Source organism: Convolutriloba macropyga, chromosome 5 (assembly GCF_964194025.1).
Source record: "Convolutriloba macropyga chromosome 5, txConMacr16.3, whole genome shotgun sequence".
Lineage (NCBI taxonomy): Eukaryota > Metazoa > Xenacoelomorpha > Acoela > Convolutidae > Convolutriloba > Convolutriloba macropyga.
In genome coordinates, this window is record NC_134472.1 from 75,580,002 (window position 1) to 75,604,691 (window position 24,690).

Sequence of the window (24,690 nt, forward strand, 5' to 3'; positions counted from 1 at the left end):
TAAAATTTGCAAAATGAGAAATTTTGAAATCATGTGGCACCAAAGTAAGAGAAACTCATAACTGCCCGCCATTACCCTTTGACACGACAAATCCTAAAACCTTAAAAGTCAAAAAAACTTGTGGTAGTTCTAATATCTAAAAAGGGATAATAGAACTACAAATGAAACAAGATTCTCAAATTCGCCCAAATCTTAAAGAAATGGTATCTCAGTAAACACGTCATCTAAAAGTTGAAAATTGACCAAAATGACGCCAAACTCGAATGCCAATAAGCATTCAATATTATTTTTGAGACCAAGTGAAAAGACCACGTAAGTAAACGAAAACAAAGACGTATGATCAAAAAATCAACTTTTATTTTTCGAAAAACAGGTTTGAAAGTATTAAAACTACTGCGATGCACCTATTAACCATTAAAACCGGATCAAATCTGCCATAAAAGATGTTAAGTGGTAACAACAGTATTAAACACAACAAACAGTCACAGCAGTTGAAATGCCGCACGTGAAAACCAATTCGCTTTCAAAACCAAAAATTTGCTCAAACACCAACTTCTCATACCACTTCAAAAGTACCTGGAAAAAAATCACACCTGAAAACAACTAGCTTTTTCGCTCCCTTTACTACATCAATGTGATTAAAATAACCACTCTAATTTGACGTCTCACTGACGTGAAAAAAACCGAAAGTATGGACTGATTTTAACAGAAAAGAGACAGCACACCAAAACAATCCAAATTCTTTGGATTGTAGAAAAAGAGCAGGCCAATGATAGACACCCCTATCGCTTTCCGGATAATAAAAAACTGTCTATGTTCCACTTAAGCTGAACGCTCACTTAAAGTACTTTTTGAGGTTTGCAGTGTTAAAAAATGTACAACAGCCGGCAAATTGCCGGATAATAACCACCGTTGACGCATATCGCGATTAAAACAGAAAACAAAAAAGGATAGAGCTAAACTGACAGAACTTTTTCAAAACGTGTTCTAATTGGGTGTGCAGTTTTAGTTATATTCTAATAACTGTACTTAATTTTTCCGACCCCACTTGTGGGGGGCGGAGGAACTATATACTCAAATGGTTTTTTTTGTTCAGCCAATTTTGGCCGATCTATATATTCATCGTAGAGAAATGTTAGTGGTATCATTAAAAAGCTCGTCCAGCGTAGATTTTGAAATTAAAAAGATTTTTTTTGAATTTCGTAATTTTCGAGGAGTTATCGAGGTTTAAAATTTTGTGTGAACACGGGATATTTGCATGATTTTGTTCACTTTTAGTGAAATTTTAATGTAAATTTAGATCTTTTCTACTAAAAAATATTGAATCAAAATTATATTTCAGGCTACAATATGCAACATTTTTTTGTTACTAATAAACGAAAGACGATGAAAAGGCTAGTTCTGGTCTGATAACGAAGTTTATTATAAAAAAAATTCGAATTCAATTCGAGTGCACTTTTGTTTAGAAAACTTTTCCTCTCTTTTTTGTTTTCTTAGACACCCTGAGACTAGTCACTTTTGATATCGAGGTTTAGTTAATGACAAAAGTCATTTACAGTCAAATGATTCCCAATGAAAATTTTGTGCTTCGACTCCGGGTTTTCGTTATTTTAATTAAAATTTTGACTTTCATTTTTACGTTTTACAAAATTTTTGTAGTCCTGTGGCATAGACTCATTGACTAAAAGTGCAGTAGCTTTCTTAATGCGCATTAGGTGAACCTATCTAGTGCTTTAAATGGACAACTAATGGCTGTTAAGACTTTGAAATTAAATTTTCCGAATTTTTTCAACCTTAAACAATCATAAACTTATCTTCGTGATTTATAAGTCAGTCTCAGTAATTACAGTACTACCTTCCTTCCTAATGCAACCGACATTAATCTGATTAGCAGTATTATCTTCTAACTATTGGTCATTTGACTCCAATCACAAAAGATTTTACAATATTTTCAAATTTTTGGATGTTTTCGTATTATTGTTTCTTCTTGAATTCCTATGACATTATATTAATATTGATAGCTCCGACTGGCTAAAAAAAGATGTTCATTGGATCATAGATAAGGTTTTTAGAGAAAAACGTATGGTTTAAGTTTTTTCGACACATTCCTCTCGCACTTTTTTACTGACTTTTTGGTTTTTGCCTATATATATATATATATATATATATATATATATATATACATATATATATATATATATATATATATATATATATAATATATATATATATTGTTGTTTCATATTCATCAAACCTATTGGGATGTCCTATTGATTAGGTATGCTTGAAAAAACATCTTTATCCTCCCATCGAGGTGTAACTGAGCGTATTTATTGACATCTGTTGAAAGCTATTGAATTTAATGGCGGTCAAGACTTTACAAATCTTTTTTCGAAAATTTTTTTAACATAAACCAATCGTAAATTTAATTTCGTGAACTGTAAGTCAATCTCAGTAATGTCAGGTCTCTTTTACTTTCAACTTGAGCCAAAATTCGTCTAGTTAGCGGTTTTATCTTCTAACTATTGGTTGTATGACTTACATGCACGAGTTCTCATAATTTTTCTTTTATTTTTTGTATATTTATTTCGTAATACTGGCTCCTTTTGAAATCTTATCACATTATGTGAATATTGATAGCTCCCGTTGACATAGAGAAGCTGTTCATTGAATCATAGATAAAGTTTTTAGAGAAAAACGTATGATTTAATTGGCTTCGACACTTTCCTCTCGCAGTTTTCAACTGATTTTTTTGGTTTTGCCTATATATATTGTTGTTTTTATAGTCATAAGGCCTATTAGGATGTCTTATTGATTAGGTATAATTGACAAACATCTTTGTCCTCCCATCGAGGCGTAACTAAGCGTATTTATTGTTATCCGTTGAAAGCTATTGAATTTAATAACTGTCAAGAATTTGAAATTTTTCGAAATTTTTTTGAACTTTAACCAATCGTAAACTTATTTTCGTGAACTTTAAATCAGTCTCAGTAAAGCCAGATCTCTTTTTCCTTCTACTTCAGCCACATTTTGTTTAGTTAGCGGGTTTATACAAAAACTATTGGTTGTATGACTTCTATGCACGAGTTTTCATAATTTTTTATTTTTATAATTTTTTTCGTAATCCTGGTTCCTTGTTAAATCCTATCACATTATGTGAATATTGATAGCTCCCGTTGACATAGAGAAGCTGTTCATTGAATCATAGATAAAGTTTTTAGAGAAAAACGTATTATTTAATTGGCTTCGACACTTTCCTCTCGCAGTTTTCAACTGATTTTTTGGTTTTTGACTGTATTTGCTGTTGTTTTCATAGTCAGTGATTTGTTGTAATGTCTTATTGATGAATTTTGGGTGAAAAGAATCGTTGTCCCATCGAGGCATAGTCTAGCGTATTTATTGGCTTCCGTTGAAATCTATTGGATTTAATGCGTTGATACTAAGGGTTTTCTCAAAAATTTCCTGGTTTTAATGTATTTGTTCGTATTTGTTGATTTTTTGGAGTCATATTGCTAAAAAAGAAGAATCTCATTGCTGTTAAAGAATTAATTGAAATTGGAAAATTTTTTACTGAAACTTTCAGTTTTGTAATGGCTTTTCACTCGACACTTTTCTCGCCCAATTTTTTTTAATTTGCTGTTTTTGTATTCTGGAGCCGTAAAATGCGATCTATCTCATAAGTTTGTAATTAAACATTGAATTAATCGTGTTACTCGAAGAAGTAAGTTTATAGCGAATAGTCATAAAGTTCTTGATATTATACTTTTTCGAATTTTTTTTTAGTTTTTGTTGTTCTTTTCGTGAACTTGTAATTTATTCTCAGCATCGAGAGGTACCATACGATTCCTTGTATTTCAAAAATGAACATGCTTATTTGTATTGTGACGTTGTGTTGGTTTGTTTGTAGGACAATATGCGTTTTTATAAAAAGTTATAAGAGTGGTGTATTTGTTTCTTTTTCTCTTCCTTTAGCACAATCACGTAATAAGATCCCAATGATTTTCGAAATGTGGCCCAAATGAACTTACTTTCTTGCATAATGTTAGCTGTATTAGCATAAATAAAAACGCAAATAAAAATACATATTATTCAGATAATAGCTAATGATTTTAATGGCTTCAATAATTTAAGTTTTCGCAAATTGTTTGTAATTTTTCTGTATCTTTAGCTCGTTTCCATGGCTTAGTCTAACCAAAGACAGGTCCCATTGCTTTCATAATGAATTTGACTAATCTTTCCCAGAATTATTTCTTTATATGCTAATGATTGTTAACACTTTTGAAATTATTTGGTTTAAAAAATGTTGATCGATTTTTGAATTTTGCCGCATCATTTCTCTTCGTCGACTTGTTACCTAGTCTTATTATTGAAAGTTTCCATCTGCTGTATAGTTAGGAAACAGTAACTTTGTGTAGTTAAGGTTTTATGTGATTGCATTTTGACGTTGTTACTAGGTGCTTTTAAGTTTAGATATTGAGTTTTTGCCTTGAAATTTTTGTTTTTGCTTATTTTGTTGTTTGTTTTTTTTCTCGTAGTCTTTTTAATGTCAGAACTCCTGAGTGTTGCAATGAGGCATGGCATTATGTAATTCAATAAGTAGTTAGGTTTTGTAATGATTTTTTTAAAATTTCAAACATCTGTTTTTGTTATCTCTTCATTTGGTTGACAATTAAGTCAAAAATGTAGATGAGCTCGGGTCGGAACAACATGTGCGAACGCACATTATCGAGCCTCCTTGTTCAGCTTCTAAACTGAAAACCAATAAGCTTAACACTAATGTCAGCTAGCAATCTCTCTAATGGACTTTGATAAACTATTGCACTAAGACATAATGAGAAGTCTTTATTGGTTTATCCCATTTTTTTTTATTTTGATCTTTTGACATTAACCGTATTCACTACCTTGCGTATTTCAATGCCGTAAATAATTTAAAATCTATTCAGTTGAAACAGTGAGTGAGATAATTGATGAGGCAAACTTTAAAATTGTGACTTATGCAAAACGAAAAACCTGATTGAAAGGTAAAGCCAATTAAAAAAAGACCAAATAGCCTAAATAATAGCCGTTTTACAAAGAATTAACGTTAGGCAAAACAAAAAATCAACAATACAGAAGTAAGGCTTCTCTAAGTTTAAAGCGTCGTAGTTATAAAAGAAAAAAACAACAAGCGCGAAATTTAACTCAGAGGGGTTTTTAGAAAAGAAAAACTTTTCTTTATGGGTACAAAAAGAATCCGACTAGGGAAGTACTCGAACCCGCGACTTCCTGTGCCCTAGAGTGCAGCACTCACCGCTAGGATATCAGGCCTTTTGCTCGCCTAGCTTACAATCGTTTTTCGACTTCATTTCTCAATAATACCATTTAGGTCGAGCAAAAAATCGAAAATCCATGCATGAAAAGGTCAACCAGGAAATGAAGTCGAAAAAACGTTCTAGCCGAAAACGGTCAAGCAAAAATTTCGTATAAAAAGACACAAATTTACAATATTTAATTCAAACTTCGTTCGAGCGGAATTAAAAAAATAGCAAGATAATCCTTTTCGGGTCACAAAAAACCGATCACAAACCAATATTCAACGTCGATTTGAAAACAGACAGGAAGCCAACTCATGTTTGGTCCCTAAAGCGTGGAAAACCAGCACTTGGTTGCCAAAACCTCGAAAATTGATACTTCTTTCCTTTCCGAAATGCAAAATATGGAAATGCGAAAGGAGTCAAAACACTAAATTCGAATGTCTTGATTATACTTATCGCAAAAAGCTTACACAAAATGGCGCGCAATATTGCGCTCAGTTGCCTCAAATTTGAATCGGAGCGGTATAGATGGAGCAAAAAATTTGAACCAATACGAGCAAAATTTATCGAAGATATTTCAGATAGTAATTTATATTTCTATATTACACTAGAAAAAAAACATACCTAATGCAGTCTTTCAACGCTGCGAGTGAACGCAATCTCCTCGTGAAATAATTGGGTTGATGTTTCGTCTGTTCTCTTTTATCTTCAGTTGCTAATTTGTTCTTCAACTCTTTGGTTTTATCACCTGGTCCGCACAAAGCAGCCTCCTCCCAGGCTTCCTTCAAACGGGGTTTGATCTGTTCATTCACACTTTCAATCAGCTTCACCAGCACTTCAAACTCTGCCCCACTTGTGATGAAGTTACGCATGAATGAGTCCCTAAATTGAACATCGGTTTATTATAACCAATTGAAATTTACTCAAAATGTTTCCAAAGTTCACCAACGTATCAGACTGCCATTTCTTATTCAACAAATTTTGTGAATTGTTGGGACCTGTTTCTACTCTTCAATCTTGTTAGATTATAACAATTTATAGTTACTAATTTTACACGGTTATAATGGTGCTTGAAAGTTGTAATGTGTTGTCTTTTTGCCACCTATTATTTAGTAACAAACCGTTATCAGAACAAAACACTCATTCACTTGTTCACACATGAAAATGAACACAAAACTTTGCTCAATGCTGTTCTATCCACAAATCTCAGAAAAAAACATTCATTTAAATCTCAGTCTCCATAATACTAGCCGTCATTTGAATCCAGCCACAAAATATGCCATGCGCAAAACCTTTTCAATTTTCTAACAGGGAACAAAAGGGATTTTTTCGAATTCCATCCTCACCTGACTTTCGAATCGGAGGGGAAGTCTGAGTTCCTGGACAGTTTGTTCACGTGCACCATCTGGGGAGTGTCAGGAAACTTCTCGAAGAGGGCGAGTCTCCATGGCAATTTGTCTTCAGTGCCTACCTTGTGCTCTCTCGCCTTCAACTGTTTGATTCTCTTGACATCTTCATCCAACTCAAGATTGTCTAAGATCACCTGAAACCATCAGACGAAATGATCAAAGAGACAAAATAACAATATTAATAATAATAAATTGTGTACTAGTGTTACAAATGCCAACATCATGGATTATTTACACAGTTTTCTTAAGGCAAAATGTAGCACCAGAGAGGACACTGTTAGACCAAGTGGTCCGTTTTCAAGTGCCTCTTGTTCTATCAATTGACAAACAAAATTACCGACTATTTTTTCAATTACTTTGAAAGGAGCTAAAAACAACTTGATACCATCACTAGAGACCTCTTTAGCAAGATCCAAATTAGTTTAGCAAAATCCAAATTCCGACTGCCAAAGACCACTTCATCTGGCCTGATTTGGTTATTTTCAAGAGCGTGACCTTCCGCGTGTTCGTTTCCTACTTTTGCCAAAAATGAGATCAAATACGAGCATCATGCATTTGACTTTTGCAGATTACAAAATAAGATGTCGTCTTGATCTGCCATTTGTTCTGATCGGGACATATTACACTTGAGACAAAGTTTGCACACAGTACACAAATTAAAGGAACTCACAGCTACGAATAAGCAAAGAACGATGAGAGTTGCGAATAGATGGTAGAATACAAAGTAGACAGCCACGAAGGGGGCGAACCATTCCCCACTCTTCCACATAGTCGTGTCCATCACCTCTACCCACCCCTCCTGCGTCAGAATTTGAAACATTGCCATGAACGCCTGAAACAAACACATTTTTCAAAGCTAAAATTTTGACTTTACGCGTGATTCGGTCTGTTTCCAATCAAATTGAAAACTAACGTCATACACGAACAGCGTTCGAACGACCCCGGAGCAGCTGGCTTTGGTTGTAGTCAGCTTCAGCTCAGGGGCGAGGGAAGGCTTGATTTTTGCCTGGAGAGCCACTTGGGCAAACCATATACTAAAAGTCTGATGCTAAAAATCTACCAGAGCTGCACAGGTTCTGTGCATTTAAATTGCAAAATAAAAAAAATGCAAATGTTCTGTGCACTCAGGTAGCTAAAAATGCAAAACAATTTAATTTCTTTTGTAATTACTTTTTTTTTATTTTTTAATATTTCTTTTTTTCACTTGCTTTGGAGAGATTGGGATATTTAAATAGACTTAGTTGACTATTATTCATTTTCTGCAAGTGAACCAATTGGTTCCGTCTGCTGTCGCCTCTGTTCTAAATATATAAATATATATTAGACTTTGTGTTGCTAGTATTATTATTTTTTATCAGAGAAACAAATTCTTCTTGCAATGAAGTTGAGCAGAAAACCTCTAAATTGCTGATTACGATTCTTCGTCATTAATTTTTAGAGGTGAATTCAAAAATTCAAAAACCAAAGTCACCGGGAAAATGCTTCAGAGGTAGAGACTTGAACCAGACTGACCTGAACAAAGTTTTCGAAGTGTTTCAGGTCGTCAATGTGGCAGAACAGTTGGAGACTGAGGGCAGAAGTGAGGATGAGGGTGCTCATTGTGAACATGATCAAGGTGCCCAGCTTCTTAGTGGGACCAAAGATCTACAATACAAACGAGTAAGTGACTCACAATAAGTAATGGCATTATCGTCTCACGTTTTCTCTGTCATTGATTGGACACTAGCCACTCAAGAAGATAGTCAAGTTTTACCGGCACTTGTGTTTCGTCTGCTGTCATTTATGCAATATTTACGTAACTCAACTGCATTACATTCAAGTCAAATTTATCCAAATTAAACAATTTGGCTTAATTTGATAAAAACATTGGTACTAATCTCAATTTTTCAATTGCAAACTGGCATCTCAGAGAAAATATATACTGATTAAGGCAAGCTTCTTAATAAATCGTGATCATGGAGAAAAAGAGTATCGAGTATCAAAAAATACGCCAAGTTCTGACCTTGAATACAAACTCTTCGGTTACAGGTGACATTTTGATCAGCCTGACAACCCTCAATACTTGGAAATAGGTGAACTGAGTCTCGTAGCAACTGGGAATGAGTCTGATCGTAGAACCCACTGCCACTAAGAATTCAAACTTATGCAGACCTCTTTCAATGTATGCAGCATAACCCAGACAGAAGATTTTGAAGAGAGCCTCCAGGTCAAAGAGAACAGTGAACATGATCTGAAACGATCAGAAAAGATTGATGAACATAGCCGGCAGATTGCCGGAATAGCTGCGAAAGAATAGACCTGCGTGCCATATAATAGAGATAGAAACAGATACAGATCTAAATTGAAAAAAAAATCGACGCCGCTCAAAAAAACAAGGCTAAAAAAAATTCAGCGATAAATTAGTAAAGCTTGTTAAAATTCAGAAGCCTCTTATTAGGGACCTTTACTGCACATAGGAGTTCCTTTGACCTTAAACAAATTCAAATTAAACTTAAGTTTTTAAAGTGCAAAGTCATTTTATTGAGTGAGGTAAGTCACGTATGATCAAAATCTAATCACGCAAATTACCAAAAAACTTTCGCTAAAGCGAGTGAGAAATGACGTCACGCGCGCAAATGCTGTTAGTGAGAGGAAGAAGTCATTCAGAAAATTTGACTTTTTCAGCTTTGCTGTGTGAACAAATGTAAAACGAAAAAAGAGCGTCAGACGACGAAACAAAACATAGCAGGACAAGTCCAGACGTACAATTCAAAGAATTTTCATTGACTAAACAGAAAACTAGACCTAGAACGGACTATGAATGGTAAAAATCAAAGTGAAAATGCCGCATGTGAACAAAAAACCAGTAAAAATCAAAGTGAAATTGCCGCATGTGAACAAAAAACCACTACCGATAAAGCGAATTTTTGTTCAAACACCGTATTCTCACTCTACTTTAAAATTAGAGCGAAAAAATTTCACGCCGCAAAACCACTCGCTTTTTCGCTCCATTTCATGTTTCGGCGTGACCAAAATCACTACTCCAATTTGACTTCAAAAATCATGAAAATGTGTGAACAAACCTTAAAAAAAAAGACAGCGCCCCAATACAATTCAAATTCTTTGAATTGTAAAAAACCAAGAGCACCGCAATATAGCTACGCTCAGCTTACAGCTTCGCAGCTATAAAAAACATGACGATTAAAATTTAGCTACTTAAAAGGAGGTATCACACAATGGTAAAATCATTGTTTACGATTTCAAAAGCGGGATAACTGCTGCACGCAGGCACACACAAACACACACGCACACACACAGACACACAAACACACACACACACACGCACACACACACACACACACACACACACACACACACACACACACACACGAACACATACACACACGCACACATATACACTTACACGCACACATACACACACACACGCACGCACACACACACACACACACGCACACACACACACACACGCACACACGCGCGCACGCACGCACACACACACACACACACACACACACGCACGCACACGCGCACGCACGCACGCACACACACACACACACACACACACACACACACACACGCACACACGCACGCACACACACACACACACACACGAAAAGATCCCCTACCAGGTGGAGGGGGTTCATGGAGCACTGATTGATTGGCGAACACACACGGAAAAATTTCTAATTTTGTATCAGTTCGTTGTACAGATATTTTGGAATTAGAAACATTTTTTAAAAAAAACTTCTCTGATAACTTCAATGTTCCAATTTTTCAACCTTAGAGAAGGATTCAAACAAAACGTGTCAGAAAGTCGCAACATCATTATAGCTGTAACCTGTGAGTAATAGAGAATGTGATTGTAGCGCTCAATTCTCTCTTCATCTGCAAGAGTGTAGTGTTTACTAGCTGCTATCATTGCATCGGCCAACACCAGCATAAGAGCAGTCAGGTGGAATGCAGAGGATTGTGCTATTCGGAGACAGATCTCAGGCGCCAGACCCCGACGTTTATTCTCATCCACTGTTACGATTTCCCAAGTCGCGGGACCCACTGCCGAGAATCTCTGCAACAGTACTAACGATTTGAACTCTTGACCAACTTTTAAACTACGTTTAAAAATAAGAATAAAACACTAACAATTCTTTGCCTTTTAAAAAAATTTTAGTTGGCGATTTCAGATTCAAAATTAATGGTAGTCAAATATATAAAAAAACGTTCTGACGCCTTCATTAACTCAGATTTGTTTGTCAATGAGCTCAATGCTGGTTACTTAATTCCTCAACCATGACAGATTAAACCCGAAATAAACACCTAATTAAAACATAGCTGGATAGATTACATAACAAATCACCCAATGTCATAATACCCAATTTATTCCCTTTGTTGATCTTAACGTTCAATAATCTGGCAAAACACTAACAGTTGATACTGCCAGCATATTTTAATCATATTTAAACGGATAATTTGATCCAATGTTAGGTTGTTACAGATTAATATCAAGTGCCAAGGGCCGTTGAGGAATGGTCTTGAGCCAAGAGGCATTGCCAAATGAACTATTCTAAAAATAAACAATTGGTAAATAATGTTTATAACACTTTAAACTATCACTTAGATATTATTATGCTAAACAGTCCTGCTAATTTAAACAATAGAGTAAATTAATGGGTATTTTGTCACATTGGGTATTTCATCATTGGGTACTTAGTTCTTAAAGATAACTTCAAAATGAATGCTTTAAAAAATTCAAGGTATATTTGATATCTATCAAGGAAAGGTTGATAATTTATCGTAAAATTGAACTGTACAAAAATTTCAGAACTTCGGAAAAAATATCTATTTCTTACATATTCGAACATCGTACACGGTAAAAAAAAACATAAACCGACAAATGTCAGAAGAATTGCTCTTGAACGACAGGCGGATGTAAAAACATTTAACCCCACCGGGATTCGAACTATTGCCCTCCTGCTCCACAACCAGATGCACAGCCCACTTTACTATCAGGCACTTTTTACTATTCTGCAACAAATTTTATATTAGCAACAAGCTTTACTTCGGAGTGAGAGCAATAGAGATCAAAAATGAAGAACGAAAGTGTGAAAAAGTTACTTGAGAAGTCAAAGAATGTTCTGGAAGAGAAATGCAAAATGGTCTAGCGAAAAATTTGCATAAAAAAGACCACCACGTTTACAATAATTGCTATGAAGTTCGTTCAAGAGCAATTAAAAATTTTTTGCAATGAAAACAATAAAATCTACAGTTATGTGGACGTGACAAATTAAGTTAATTGGGTGTAGGATAAACAAACACAAACCATAATTTTTTTCATTACTCTTGTTATAAATTTTACAAATTGTATATTTTCAGTTGGGAGAAGTAAAACGTTTTTCGAACAAATGTTGCCAGAAACCAAATGTTATAAAGTGCTTTAGTGAACCACGACATTCATGGAGTGTTTTAGTGTAATAATTCGTGAAAATATCAAGTATTGGGGGATAAATTTGCATATTTATAATTTCTCAATGTTTTTCATATTTTTTAAGCTATGAATGTTGCTTAAAATCACTAAACGGAATGGTTAACAAATTTTCTTATAGCTGACAATTTAAAAATCTTTAACAAAACTTCAAAAACGGAAGCATTTGCGATATTTTTCTCACCTCGGGAACGGTGCGCGACAAAAATTGAATGGTTAATTAATTAAAGTAAATAACATTAAAGGGTTAAAAAGGATTAAATTGGTTTGAGAGAACAAATGAGAAAAATCAGATTTAACATTTTTGCCTGAGACTGAGAAACGATGATAAATACTTTCTGAATAGTGTGCGTCCAAGAAAACGAGAATCTAAAATCTAACTTTAAACCTATTTTCAAAAGAAATTTAATCTGTTCAGCAATCTAGATTTGAAATTATCTAGTTTAACACTCTATTGAATTTTATTTAGAACAAGCATTATCAGTCAGATTTAAAAGTGAAGGCAAAGTAAATTCATTGAGAGAGGTAAGTCTTGCACGCGCAAATGATTAATCAGACGACTGACCAAAAAACCTAAAAATAGCAATAAAAATAGCATCTTTCACGCAAATTCAGCTCCCAAGTGGTGGAAACTTAGCTCTAAGAATTCTTGTTCCCTTGAATTATTGGACCTTGATCAAATGGTCTTACAAAAAAATGGAGAAGACTAAAAAAAACATAGCCGGAAGGCTCCGGAATAAAAAAATTGAAAACTAGTACTCTTCTTGAAGACGTCCGAAAAATTGCTTTGAGACCTCGCGATAATTTGTTTCTTTGATTGGTAATTTCATGAACTTTACTTTAGACGAAAACAACAGTAGAAACGTAGATCGGCAAATACAGCAAATTTGTAATAATGAAACGCATAGAACACTAAAACCATAGATAAACAAGGTTAACAAAAAACTATTATGAAAAGCACACTAGACAAAAGCAAACGGAAAAAATCCTCAAAACTAGTCAAAGTCAATCCTCAAATCAGAAAAGGTACGATCAAAAACGTCGTTTTTTTCTCTGCTTTTGATTTTTGTCCGGGAGAACGAGCTAAGCACTTGTTTTCACATGCCGCCTTTACTATCACAATTATCAAGGACGCTCCACCATCTAAAAACATAGCCAAAAGAATTCCGGGAATAACTCGAAGAGACGTCTTCATCGAAAAAATTAAATATTGAAATATAATTTGATTTAAAAATTAGAAACATACCCGGCAGATTGCCGGAAAATAGCCGCCGTTGATTCCCATTACTCTATTGGGATTGAAAGAAAAGAAAATATCAACAAAAATTGATTTTTGTATAAAAAATTTTTAAGTGCGATTTATTTTGATGTCATTTCGTAAATGAACATACTCCTGTCTCTCAAGGAGAGGCTGCAGGGTCTAGTATCAATACCAATAAGCATTATAGATAGTAACTAAAACTTATGAGAACAAAGTTTAAGTACCGGGCATCTAAAAATGGGCTTTATGGGTTTAACCCGTTTCTATTTCTGACTTTGAAGCTGCTGTTTAAAAGGACATTAAGCAGAATGACAGAAGAGTGAAACTTGCCTAGAGAAGTAAAAAAAGATTTCACGCAAAATGTCGAAAAAGCGGCAAAATGGGTAAAGCGGAAAAAAAGTTCGACGAAGTAAAAAAAAACATAGCAGGACAAGTCCTGAAATAAAACTCAAAGAACAAAATGAAAAACTTAGAAGTACTTAACCTGACCAGCAGATCAACTGAACAATGCAAGCCAAAACAAACAAAATCATCTCAAAAATTGAGAAACTAAATCAAACAAACTAATCAAAAATATACTTATTGCTAAAACTCTTGAAGCGTTTACCCCTTAGGGAAAATATGATCCCTTTAAATACACTTATTTGAAAAATATGTTCACGGCCAAATTTAGTTTTTGAAATTGGACCAGTATTAAATCTGCATGACCTGAAAAAAATTCATTGGCCCTTGAAACTCGGAAAACATTTAAAAAATGAAATTAATTGCAAATTTAAATGAATTGTTGATGAAAATCGTGAAATCAATATCTTCAGAATAATTTCTGTGTCTCGAGAGGCTATACAGTAACCCAATTCCAAGCCCTAAAAATTCATGCGCTCAAAGATCGATAGGCAATAATTTATAAAAATTTCAAATTTCAAAAAAAAAGAAATTCGTTCCATTAAAATGTTGAAAACAATTCCATTGCCCCCTAGCAACAATTTAATAACGTATTATCAAACCCTGGATGAGGTTACCTGGCTACTGAGGCAAAAAACAAAATACAAACATTTTGAAACGAAAAAAATTGCAAGTTTATCAAAAAAATTTTAAACTTCGAAACGTTAAATTGTTGAAAACAACTCTATCCAAACTAACAACCATGCAGTAATTTTTATCACACCGTGGAACAGGTTTTCTGGCACTTTAGAATAGACAAATATCAAAAATTGACAAAAACTTTAGAAAACCTTGAAAAAATTGCAAACTCTATCATCAAAAAAATGCTAAAATTCGACACCAAAATGTGGAAAACCAATCCATTATTACTAGAAACTACGCAGTGCTCTATTACCAAACTTGAAAAAAATTACCAAAATTAGTATAATTTTGCGTGTTTGTGTTTGTAGTACCAAAACATATAGCTCATAAAAAGGTCATAACAAGTAATTTTTCTCGCAAAAGGCCTTCATCAACTGTTAAAAAATTCAACCTAAGACTAATCAAACAAAAAAACTCAAAAAAACCACAAAAAACATGAAAAATTGCACCATTTTGAGCCCAAAAACTCCTAAAAATGACTTTTCAACCTTAAATTAAGGCCATCCCAAAAGCTGCACCACTCTAAGCACTCAAAGGACGACTAAAACCCACTTTGAGCCTCTTATGAAACTTAATGCCCGCTGGGCTTTACATGTTTATCCCGTTTTGAAAGATCAAATTCATTGAAAAATGTGTGAACACATCTTAGAAAAACACAGCGCCCCAATACAATTCAAATTCTTTGAATTGTAAAAAAAATAGGAGCGCTATAATAGCCGGCTGAGAAGATGAGGGCGGCTATTAATAAAAAAGGTATTTAAGGCCATTACGAGAAACATTCATGACAAATGAGGCATTTTTGACAGTAGGAAAACCGTAAACAACATTTAGGTAGGATGCAGTTAAACAGCACCGAGAGATACAAATTTATTGTTGATAGTTTGACTTCCATTCGGATTGAAAAGATACAAATTGAAAAAAAGTATCCCAATTAGGTGAGCGGTTTTAGTTTGATTACACAATTATACCGAGCTTTTGCGATCTGGAATTGCACGTAGAATATAGATTATAGATAGAAACATAAGTATCTAAATTGATGAAGTGGCTGATTCAACCTATAAAACCTAATTCAATTTTCTACAACATTTGATAAAAATTGCAGTTGTCTATAAAATTTCAGCACCGCTGCCTTGTTATTAACAGCCTTCATTATGCAGAAGTCCGTGACAGGGTTTTGGCCGTGACAGGGGTTTCAAAAATAACCTTAAATGGCCTTAATTCTAGCGTTACAATTTTCAGAGCGAGGTAAATTATATTTATACAAAAAGGGATCACGCAGCTCATGTGCGGCATGGCATCAACATGCGGTCAAAACTTATGAAAGTACCTAAAAACTAAAAGGAAAATTTCATCAAGCTATCAAATTCTCTGATGTCTTGACCTGCTTAAAGATGATTTGTCTTACTGATAACTGCTTTTCAAAATTGCACCTAAACAAGCTTCAATGAGATTCAGCTATAATCTTGTCTGAGCAGATTCTAATTAAATTAAGAAAAACTGTTTCTGAAGAATGAGAAAAATCAACTGTGACCATAAAATGTTTACCATAAAATCAGCATCATAACCCACTCCAATAAGTGTGAAAATGATTTCACCAACACAATTCAGTAAAAAAACTGCATTAATGATTTGAGGTGAGAGTGACATCACATCTTAATAAAAAATGACAATAAAATATTAGATGGGCATAAGGGGCGTAGGATAATAGGAGAAAACTTGCTTAGAGAAATGACATTTTGGTAGTCATTAGGCGAGGTTTTGTGGAAATTAGGCGACTATAATTAAAACCCTTTAAGAAGGTACGGCGATATCAGATTGGTTAAGTAATGTAGCTGAGTGACTGTAACAATTAACTTTGAAGAAAGATAGCTAAAAAATCAAACGTCGGAAGAATTGCTCTCGAACGACTCGTGGAGCTCTAATCATTTGCAGCCTACTTTAGTCGGGGGGGGGGGGGGGGGGGGAGGTTAAAATGGACTAAGAAGTTCAATAGTGGGCTTCAACTAACCACATTAGAGGTTATAGAGGTTAACATATACCACTATTAAGATTTAAAGTGAAAAGGGCACCAGTTTCGGCGCACTTTTCATTTGACTTTTAGTATTAAATTGCCTCCAATTGAGTTCAGCTGCTTGAAATTGTGATTGAAAGAGAATATTAGATCACGCGAAACGCAAAAAGTCAAGGGCGTAAAAGTGACTCGAAAAGCCAAAACGGTCGAGCAAAAACTTTGCATAAAACACACACACACACGTTTACAAAGATTGCTTCTCTAGGACAATTAAACATTGAACAGTTTCCGAAATTTGAGCATTTTTACGATGTGATTTCACCCCCAACTCGCTAAAATTTTCGCGTGTAAATTTTTCCGCCAGTATTATTTACATTAAAGCTATTGATTTACATTAGTGTAATTTTAGTAATTATCTATTCTTTCCTTGTTATTTTTTAAAACGAAAAATTGTCTGTGATGACACAGAGTAAAGCAAAATGTTGAAAAAATGATACCTTTGGCATGTACTTTTAGCGACTCGTTTGCACGTAAAGACGACTATCAAGGATACTTGACGGCTTTACAGCATCGAGTTCATAATGATGTACCTCTTTTAAGTGTTTTAATTGCTATTGGCGTAATTTCCACATAACTTTAGTTCAGGATTCTCGCATAATGGCTAAAAAAAATTTCGTTCGCCTAATCGAGTTTTCGCCTAATTTCCAATCCCCCGGCCAATAATAGCTCGCTCCGGTATTGTTTTTACAATACTATTATTAGTAAACAACAATGTACGGGATGTGAGCGCACAAACAGAATAGGACCTGCAAAAAATATTAAGAATAAAAATCAAAACGGTCAAGAAAAAATACGAACATCGTTTTGGGGTATTTTATTACCAGTTGGAATGCGGTGAATGAAAGCACTCCCCTGCTACCCTAGTTTTCAAACATCAGGTACCATTGATAGCAAAAACTAATACACTTTACTTTACTATGGAAACAATTTCGCGTTATTTAGAGCAAAACTAAATTGCTTTTTATCATATACCTTTTCTGGTGGAGTATATAGTGTCAAATATTTGTTACAACGAAAACAATTGTCTGTAAAATATTAACATACCCGGCAGATTGCCGGAAAATAGCCGCCGTTGATTCCAATAAGCATGATTGGGATTGAAAGAATAGAAGATAATGAAAAAAAAAAGATTTTTGTACAAAAACATTTTTAAGTCCAATTTATTTTGATGGCATTTCGTAGTTGAAAATAACGTACTTCTGTTTCTTAGAGAGAGAGGCTACAGGGGCTACTATCAATACCAATAAGCATTAGAGATGGTAACTAAGACTTATAGGAACGACGTTCAAATAGCGGGCATCTAAAATTGGGCTTTATGGGTTTATCCCGTTTCTACTTCTGACTTCAATTTTTGATACTGACTCTGTTCATTTTGAATTGCTTTGCTGAGCAACTGATGTTCAAAATCACTTTTAGCAGAATGAGAGAAGAGAGAAACTAGCCTAGAGAAGTCAAAAAGATCACGCAAAATGTTGAAAAAGCGGCAAAATGAGGTAAAGCGAAACATCTTTTTATTCGACGAATTAAAAAAAATTAGGAGCGCTATAATAGCCGGCTGAGAAGATGAGGGCGGCTATTAAAAATCAAAACAATTCGTCATCCAGAACAAATGCAATTACCACTGATACTCCTTTTCTCGAGGAATTGAGAAAATTAGGTCACAATAACAAGACTAAGCCCGCCGTAACAACCACCCGCTCTTCTGATTTTGAAAATAAGAACAGAATGGACAAGAATAGTAGCATTTTCTAACATTTTGTCATATATCTCAACAGAAGACTCCTTTACACCAAAACTGCAATCAATTGGTAGTTGTAAATGTCTGTGACCTATAAGCTTCAACGTAATCTCAAATAAACGCTATAAAACAAACATAGCCGGCAGATTGCCAGAATATCTGCGAAAGAATAGACCTGCGTGCCATATAATAGAGATAGATCAGATATATATAGATAGATATATAGATATATATCAGATAGATCAGAGAGATATAACAGATAAAGATCTAAATTGAAAAAAAAATCGACGCCGCTCAAAAAACTAGGCTAAAAAACATTCAGCGATAAATTAATAAAGCTTGTTAAAATTCATTCCACAGAAGCCTCTTATTAGGGACCTTTACTGCACATATGAGTTCCTTTGACCTTAAACAAATTCAAATTAAACTTAAGTTTTAAAGTGCAAGAGTCATTTTATTGAGTGAGGCAAGTCACGTATGATCAAAATCTAATCACGCAAATAATCTAAAAACTTTCGCTAAAGCGAGTGAGAAATGACGTCACGCGCGCAAATGCCGTTAGTGAGAGGAAGAAGTCATTCAGAAAATTTGACTTTTTCAGCTTTGCTGTGTGTACAAATGTAAAACGAAAAAAGAGCGTCAGACGACGAAACAAAAAAAACCAAGAGCACCGCAATATAGCTACGCTCAGCTTACAGCTTCGCAGCTATAAAAAAAGTGGCCCATAAATCGCTCAACTAGCCTAAATATGGGACACAAACAATAAAAAACACCAAATTAGCCTAAAAATTGTCAAAACTATCGCAAAAGTTTAAAGCAGTTTTAAAACGACCTTATAATTACCGTTATAGCAAAAATATGCTTTCACCAAAACAACCGAACATCGTCGGGCGAAGGGTTCTCAAACGACCGGCGAGCATTCGGAGGTGGGTGATGGTGGTGGTGGTGGTGGGGGGGGGGGTTCAAATAATTTCGGTAAATCTCATGCTTAGACAGTAGAAAGGCATAAGGCTCTAAGAGGGCTGCTCGGCCCTTTAGTAACCTTGAGGCGCTACCTGTTTATCCGGTTTTTGAGGACAAAAAGCCAAATGGTTCAGACGAATAATCCACAGGACTAATATAACTGCTACCACAGGACTAATATAATTGCTACAAACTTTATAATGGCAACGTTAGAGAGCAATTAAAGATTTAAAAAAAAGAAAACCACTTGTAAACAAGAAAATTTATCCGCTTACAGAATTTTTTACAGGTTAATTTATCAATCTCTCGAACACTGCGATATGAACAAAAACCACTCTTTTCGCTCCGCTCATCAAATTTGTTTTAACAGTCAAACCCTCGCTATTTGACTGCTGCAGAAAGACACTTCCCCCAATACTCCTATTCGAGTTGGTGGAGTTCTTTTGGTTCGCACTATAACCCCTTGTGAGCCGAAAAACCACGATAAGACCACTATTATCCTGACTATCACTTCGCGATCGACAAAACACCTTATCACAGGTTGTTGTGTTTATGAGTTCAATTTTGAACCTTATAACTTTTGGTTCCGAGCTGTTGGGTTTCGTGATAATTGAAGAAACAGCATATTAACCATTTTGCAGGATAATGCAAAATTGCGGGAAAAAGTTGGTCCGTTTTTTCTATCGTCATTTTGTTGGAGTACTAGTAGCAGCTACGAAGCATTACCTAGTCTAGAAAGTCATCCTTAGTTTAAAAATTAATCTTCTCTCAATTAATCTTCTCTCACAGCTGTTGCTAAGTTCTTTAGGTAACAAAAATCAGCGATTCTATCTTAACCTGTGTAGGAGCATCTTCTAATCCGAAGTTCTTAGTGCCACAGATCTGCTGGAATTGTACACGTAACTCAGCAAACGTCTCAATCACCACAGCAATGAACACATTCTGAAACGAAATAACGACTTTGAACAAAAACCAAACTATAGATTAATGCTTTAATACAAATTTATAATTCACTGTTCGGTTGCATCTAATTAAATTCAAATTTTCCTCTTAATCCACGTCGTTAGAATGTGAAACTATAACTGATACTTGCTTAGATGGTACGAATTCCGCAAGGTTGACGTAGCAATTCCCGTGAACCAACCACCTGTTAAATTGTTAGAGGTTGTTTCTCACCTTGACTAGCCAAGCTAGGAAGAATATGAGGGTGAAGAAGTAGACGTATGACTTCCAGAACTCAAAGGTGTCCTGGGTTTTGTACATGGTAAGGATCCATCCCTCTTGAGACGCACTTTCATACACAGTGAAGATGCTGTAGATAAAGTGGTCGAACCCATTGTAATCACGCTGATCCCACCTGAATGCACACAAATATATACATACTTTCAACTTCAAATACTTCTTAAATGTCCCAACTTAGAAAAAGATAAATAAATCTCAGCTGATCAAAAAACCGACGGAACAAAAGACAAAAACCATAGCAGTACAAGTCCTGAAATACAATCCACAGAATTGAAAAAAAAAAATGCGTATGTACTTAACAAGCAGACCAATTGAACAATGCCAGCCAAACAAAAAAAAACATGGTATATCAAATTGATCTGTGTAATAACACACAAGAGTAGTGCGTCAGTTCACCAGACCATCAACAATTTGAGAAATCCGATTCTTTTAGCCCCCGCTGAACAACCTAATCGCCAATTATCCACATTTCAAGTTTTAGAGTATTTTTTTTCTTTGAATTGCTACTTATGGGACCCTAAGTATTTTCTCTGCATTCATTATTTTAGAACAATGCACTTATTAGCGAAAACAGCGAACTGAAACAGCAAACGGAAACCATCCAAACGCAGTTGGCAAAAATCCGAAATAATAGCGATATAAATTCGGGCGATATATCCCTACAGACTATAGCACCATTTGAGTACATGATGCTATTGACTCTACTCGTACAGATGGAAAAACTGAGTCTGAAATGCCGCATGCGGTGAAAAAACAGTTCGACAAGCCGACAGAACAAAAACCTCCAGAACAGCGCCCCACAAAATATTTTTTATAGATCTTTAGTTTCCGTTTTGTCTACAATTGTAGTTGCCAACGATGGAAGTAAAGAGTGAGCGTTGATAAAATGACAATTATAATTTCAAGCAATTTCACTGCCGGAAAAAAGCCGCCATTGAATCCCACAACCCCAATTGGGATTGAAAGAACAAAAAATTAAAAATGAATTGTAGTACAAAAACATTTCTAAAGTGCCGGCTATTTCAATTTCATTTTTAGTTGGACATGCTCACGTGTTTTAATGAGAGGATACAGGGGCTAGTATCAAAATCAAAAAGCATTAGAGATGCTAACCATGACATATAAGAACAAAGATCGCGTAGCGGGCATATAAAATTGAGCTTTATAGGTTTATCCCGTTTCTATTCTTGATTTGGTTACTAGATATCTCTGTTCAATTTAGGACGATTGATTGAGCACCTGCTGATTAAAAGCAGTTTGAGCATAAAGAAAGAAGAGTGACACTAGCCTAGAGAATTCAAAAAGATTTCAAGCAGGAAGTTGGAAAAAGATGTGAACTAAACTAAAGTGAAAAATAAGATTAATCGACGAAATAGAAGACAAAAACCATAGCAGTACAAGTCCATAGAATTGAAAAAAAAACACGTATGTACTTAACCAGCAGACCAATTGAACAATGCCAGTCAAACAAAAAAACATGGTATCTCAAATTTAGAGAAAGTCAAAAACAATAGTATTCAACTTTGGGATTAGCATGTTGAAACCATGGCATTCAACATGCTAATCCCAAAGTTGAATACTATTGTTTTTGACTTTCTCTAAATTTGAGATACCATGTTTTTTTGTTTGACTGGCATTGTTCAATTGGTCTGCTTGTTAAGTACATACGTGTTTTTTTTTTCAATTCTATGGACTTGTACTGCTATGGTTTTTGTCTTCTATTTCGTCGATTAATCTTATTTTTCACTTTAGCTTAGTTCACATCTTTTTCCAACTTCCTGCTTGAAATCTTTTTGAATTCTCCAGGCCAGTGCCACTACAATTCATTACAAAATTTTAAGGGCAGAAAAGTTGGAAAATTAGCAAAACTTGCCGGTATATAAGAGGCAGAAAAAAACAGGAAAAAAAAACCATAAGAAAATCTAGAAACTAGAAAATTTAAAATCCTCCAGAAGTTAGAAGAAAGGCTGTCAAATTAGTCCGCACTATAGACCAATGAAAACTAAATATCGAGACTAAGCAAAAAAGGGTCAACAAAAAAGAAAATTCAAAAATTCATCAACATTCTTAGAACAGAAATAGATTAAAAGTAATAAAAACAACTGCTACAAAAACAACCCCTTAATTAGGTTAGTTTATGCCTTATGTGCAATCGATTACGCCTGCCAATAGCGGTACTTAGCGATTAGCCAACTAAATTATCAATAACAGGAGCAAAAACTAAGTTTTTAAAAACAAATTGCGTCAAAGTCACAGAAACCATTATCTTTGATCTGAAACAATCTAACATTTTGATATAAGCCTAACAGGCAATCGATTACTTAAATTATTATTGATTTTGAGCTATAAGACAACAAAAACAAGCTAAACTCAAAAATGCGCCGAGTGTTTGAAAAAATAGTATCAAAGTCACGAATGGCACAACTATTAATAAGATTCATAACTCAAACAAATAATCAAATTGATTTCTGCCTCAGTATAAAATGATGAGAAATTTCAAAAATTAGACTAAATGATAAAACATTAAAAAGAGCTACAAAATCAGTCAAGACCCAAAACATCTGACAATTTCTGTTGATCTAGTAGTAAATATAGTAGTAGTTGGCATCGGAGTAAAAAAAACCTTTGGGTATCAAAAACTACTACACAGGTTGTATTACTCCACATTAGACAGCTAATAAGATCAGTCTTAAGTGAGACTAAGAATCAAGACAATAAGAAGAATTACATAAACGGACAAGAACGGCAAAAACTACAAACATTTTATTATAAAAGTGTCTAAACTATTAAATGCCCTTTGGCGAGTTCAAAAACTCAACTGTGCTTTGTGAGAACACATTTCTGACCTTGTGAAAACATTAATTAAGAATATCAGAGAAAAAAACAGCAATTGCCTAATATAAAACAAAATTTCTCAAAACAATGTGAACATATCTAAAAAAAGACATGGCATCAATGCAACACAAATCCTTTGGATTGTAAGAAACGAAGCCTCGAGACTCCGTAATTGACTCAAAGTGGATACTCAATTCGGCTCAATCCCTCACATTACACAAAACAAACCTCATTAATTACACTAATCATTTTGGAACAATAATAGTAAAGAGAACAAGAAAAACCAAATAAGATAAAAACTGATGAAAAAATTTTCTTTGCAAAAATGGCGACTCTAAAACAACAATTGGCAAACGAACTTTCAATAAATACAATTTGCATTCAACTACGAACTGAGGGAGAGAACAACAGAAAACATATGAAACAAAACGGAAAAGAACAAACTTTTATAAAAATCCTACAACATGCTAATGAGGTACTACCCAATAACTATTCTGAAAAACAGCCTGAAAAAAATCTGCTCGATATCCTGTGACTCACTCAGCTCCCTTCAGATACACTAAACAACAATTAAAAATGAAACTAAAAAAACCTGAAAATATAACTGCGTTAATAAATTAACAGAATTTTTTGTTTTTTTTTTCAGTGTCGAAAAGTGTTCTAATTTGGCGTGCAGTTTCAATTTGATTCCAAAACTATACCTAATTCAACTTCTAGATTGAAAGCTAATAAGCTTAAAACCAATGTCAGCCAGCAAACACTCTAATGAACTTTGATAACCTAATTCTCAAACTTAATGACCGGGCAAAACTGGTTTGTCCCGTATCTTTTGACTTTGACAGTATTCACCACAAAACGTAATTGAATGCTTGAAAGAATTTAAAATCCATTCAGTTGAAACAGTGAGTGAAGTAGGTCAGAAGCCAAACGCGAAAATCGTGACTTATGTAAAAACGAAAAACGTGATCAAAAGGTAAAGCGAATTAAAAACATGGCAGGGCAAGTCCTGACGTACAATTCAAAGTATTTTCTTTGACTAAACAAAAAACCAGACCTAGAACGAACTATGAGTGAATTGGGAAAACCATTTCCAAAAAAAACATCAAAAGTAAAAAAAACAGAAAATCAATGTCGAAATGCTGCATGTGCGCAAAAAACCGCTCTCGAGAAATGAAAATTTGGTTCAAACAAAAAACTAGGCGTAGAATGAACTATCAATAGATTGGGAAAACCATTTAGAAAAAATCCGATCAAAAAAATAAAAAAAACAGTAAAAAATCAAAGTGAAAATGCCGCATGTGAACAAAAATTCACC

General features: G+C 34.5%; 2 protein-coding genes across 3 annotated transcripts in view; both read right to left on the reverse strand.

Moving 5' to 3' along the window:
• LOC142339658 (signal peptide peptidase-like) overlaps nucleotides 1-24,690 on the reverse strand; it is a 144,548-nt gene that overhangs the window by 106,406 nt on the left and 13,452 nt on the right. The gene's annotated exons all lie outside the window — the stretch shown is intronic.
• The window catches only part of LOC142339657 (sodium leak channel NALCN-like), a 93,358-nt gene that overhangs the window by 51,651 nt on the left and 17,017 nt on the right, over nucleotides 1-24,690 (reverse strand). For both annotated transcript variants that reach the window (XM_075389853.1, XM_075389852.1), the window contains exons 7-14: nucleotides 20,475-20,655; nucleotides 20,136-20,240; nucleotides 10,542-10,769; nucleotides 8,706-8,933; nucleotides 8,216-8,347; nucleotides 7,374-7,535; nucleotides 6,641-6,837; nucleotides 5,919-6,176 (exon numbers count right to left, since the gene is read on the reverse strand). In XM_075389853.1, the coding sequence (XP_075245968.1) occupies nucleotides 5,919-6,176; nucleotides 6,641-6,837; nucleotides 7,374-7,535; nucleotides 8,216-8,347; nucleotides 8,706-8,933; nucleotides 10,542-10,769; nucleotides 20,136-20,240; nucleotides 20,475-20,655 (1,491 nt within the window). The remainder of the gene's footprint in view (nucleotides 1-5,918; nucleotides 6,177-6,640; nucleotides 6,838-7,373; nucleotides 7,536-8,215; nucleotides 8,348-8,705; nucleotides 8,934-10,541; nucleotides 10,770-20,135; nucleotides 20,241-20,474; nucleotides 20,656-24,690) is intronic.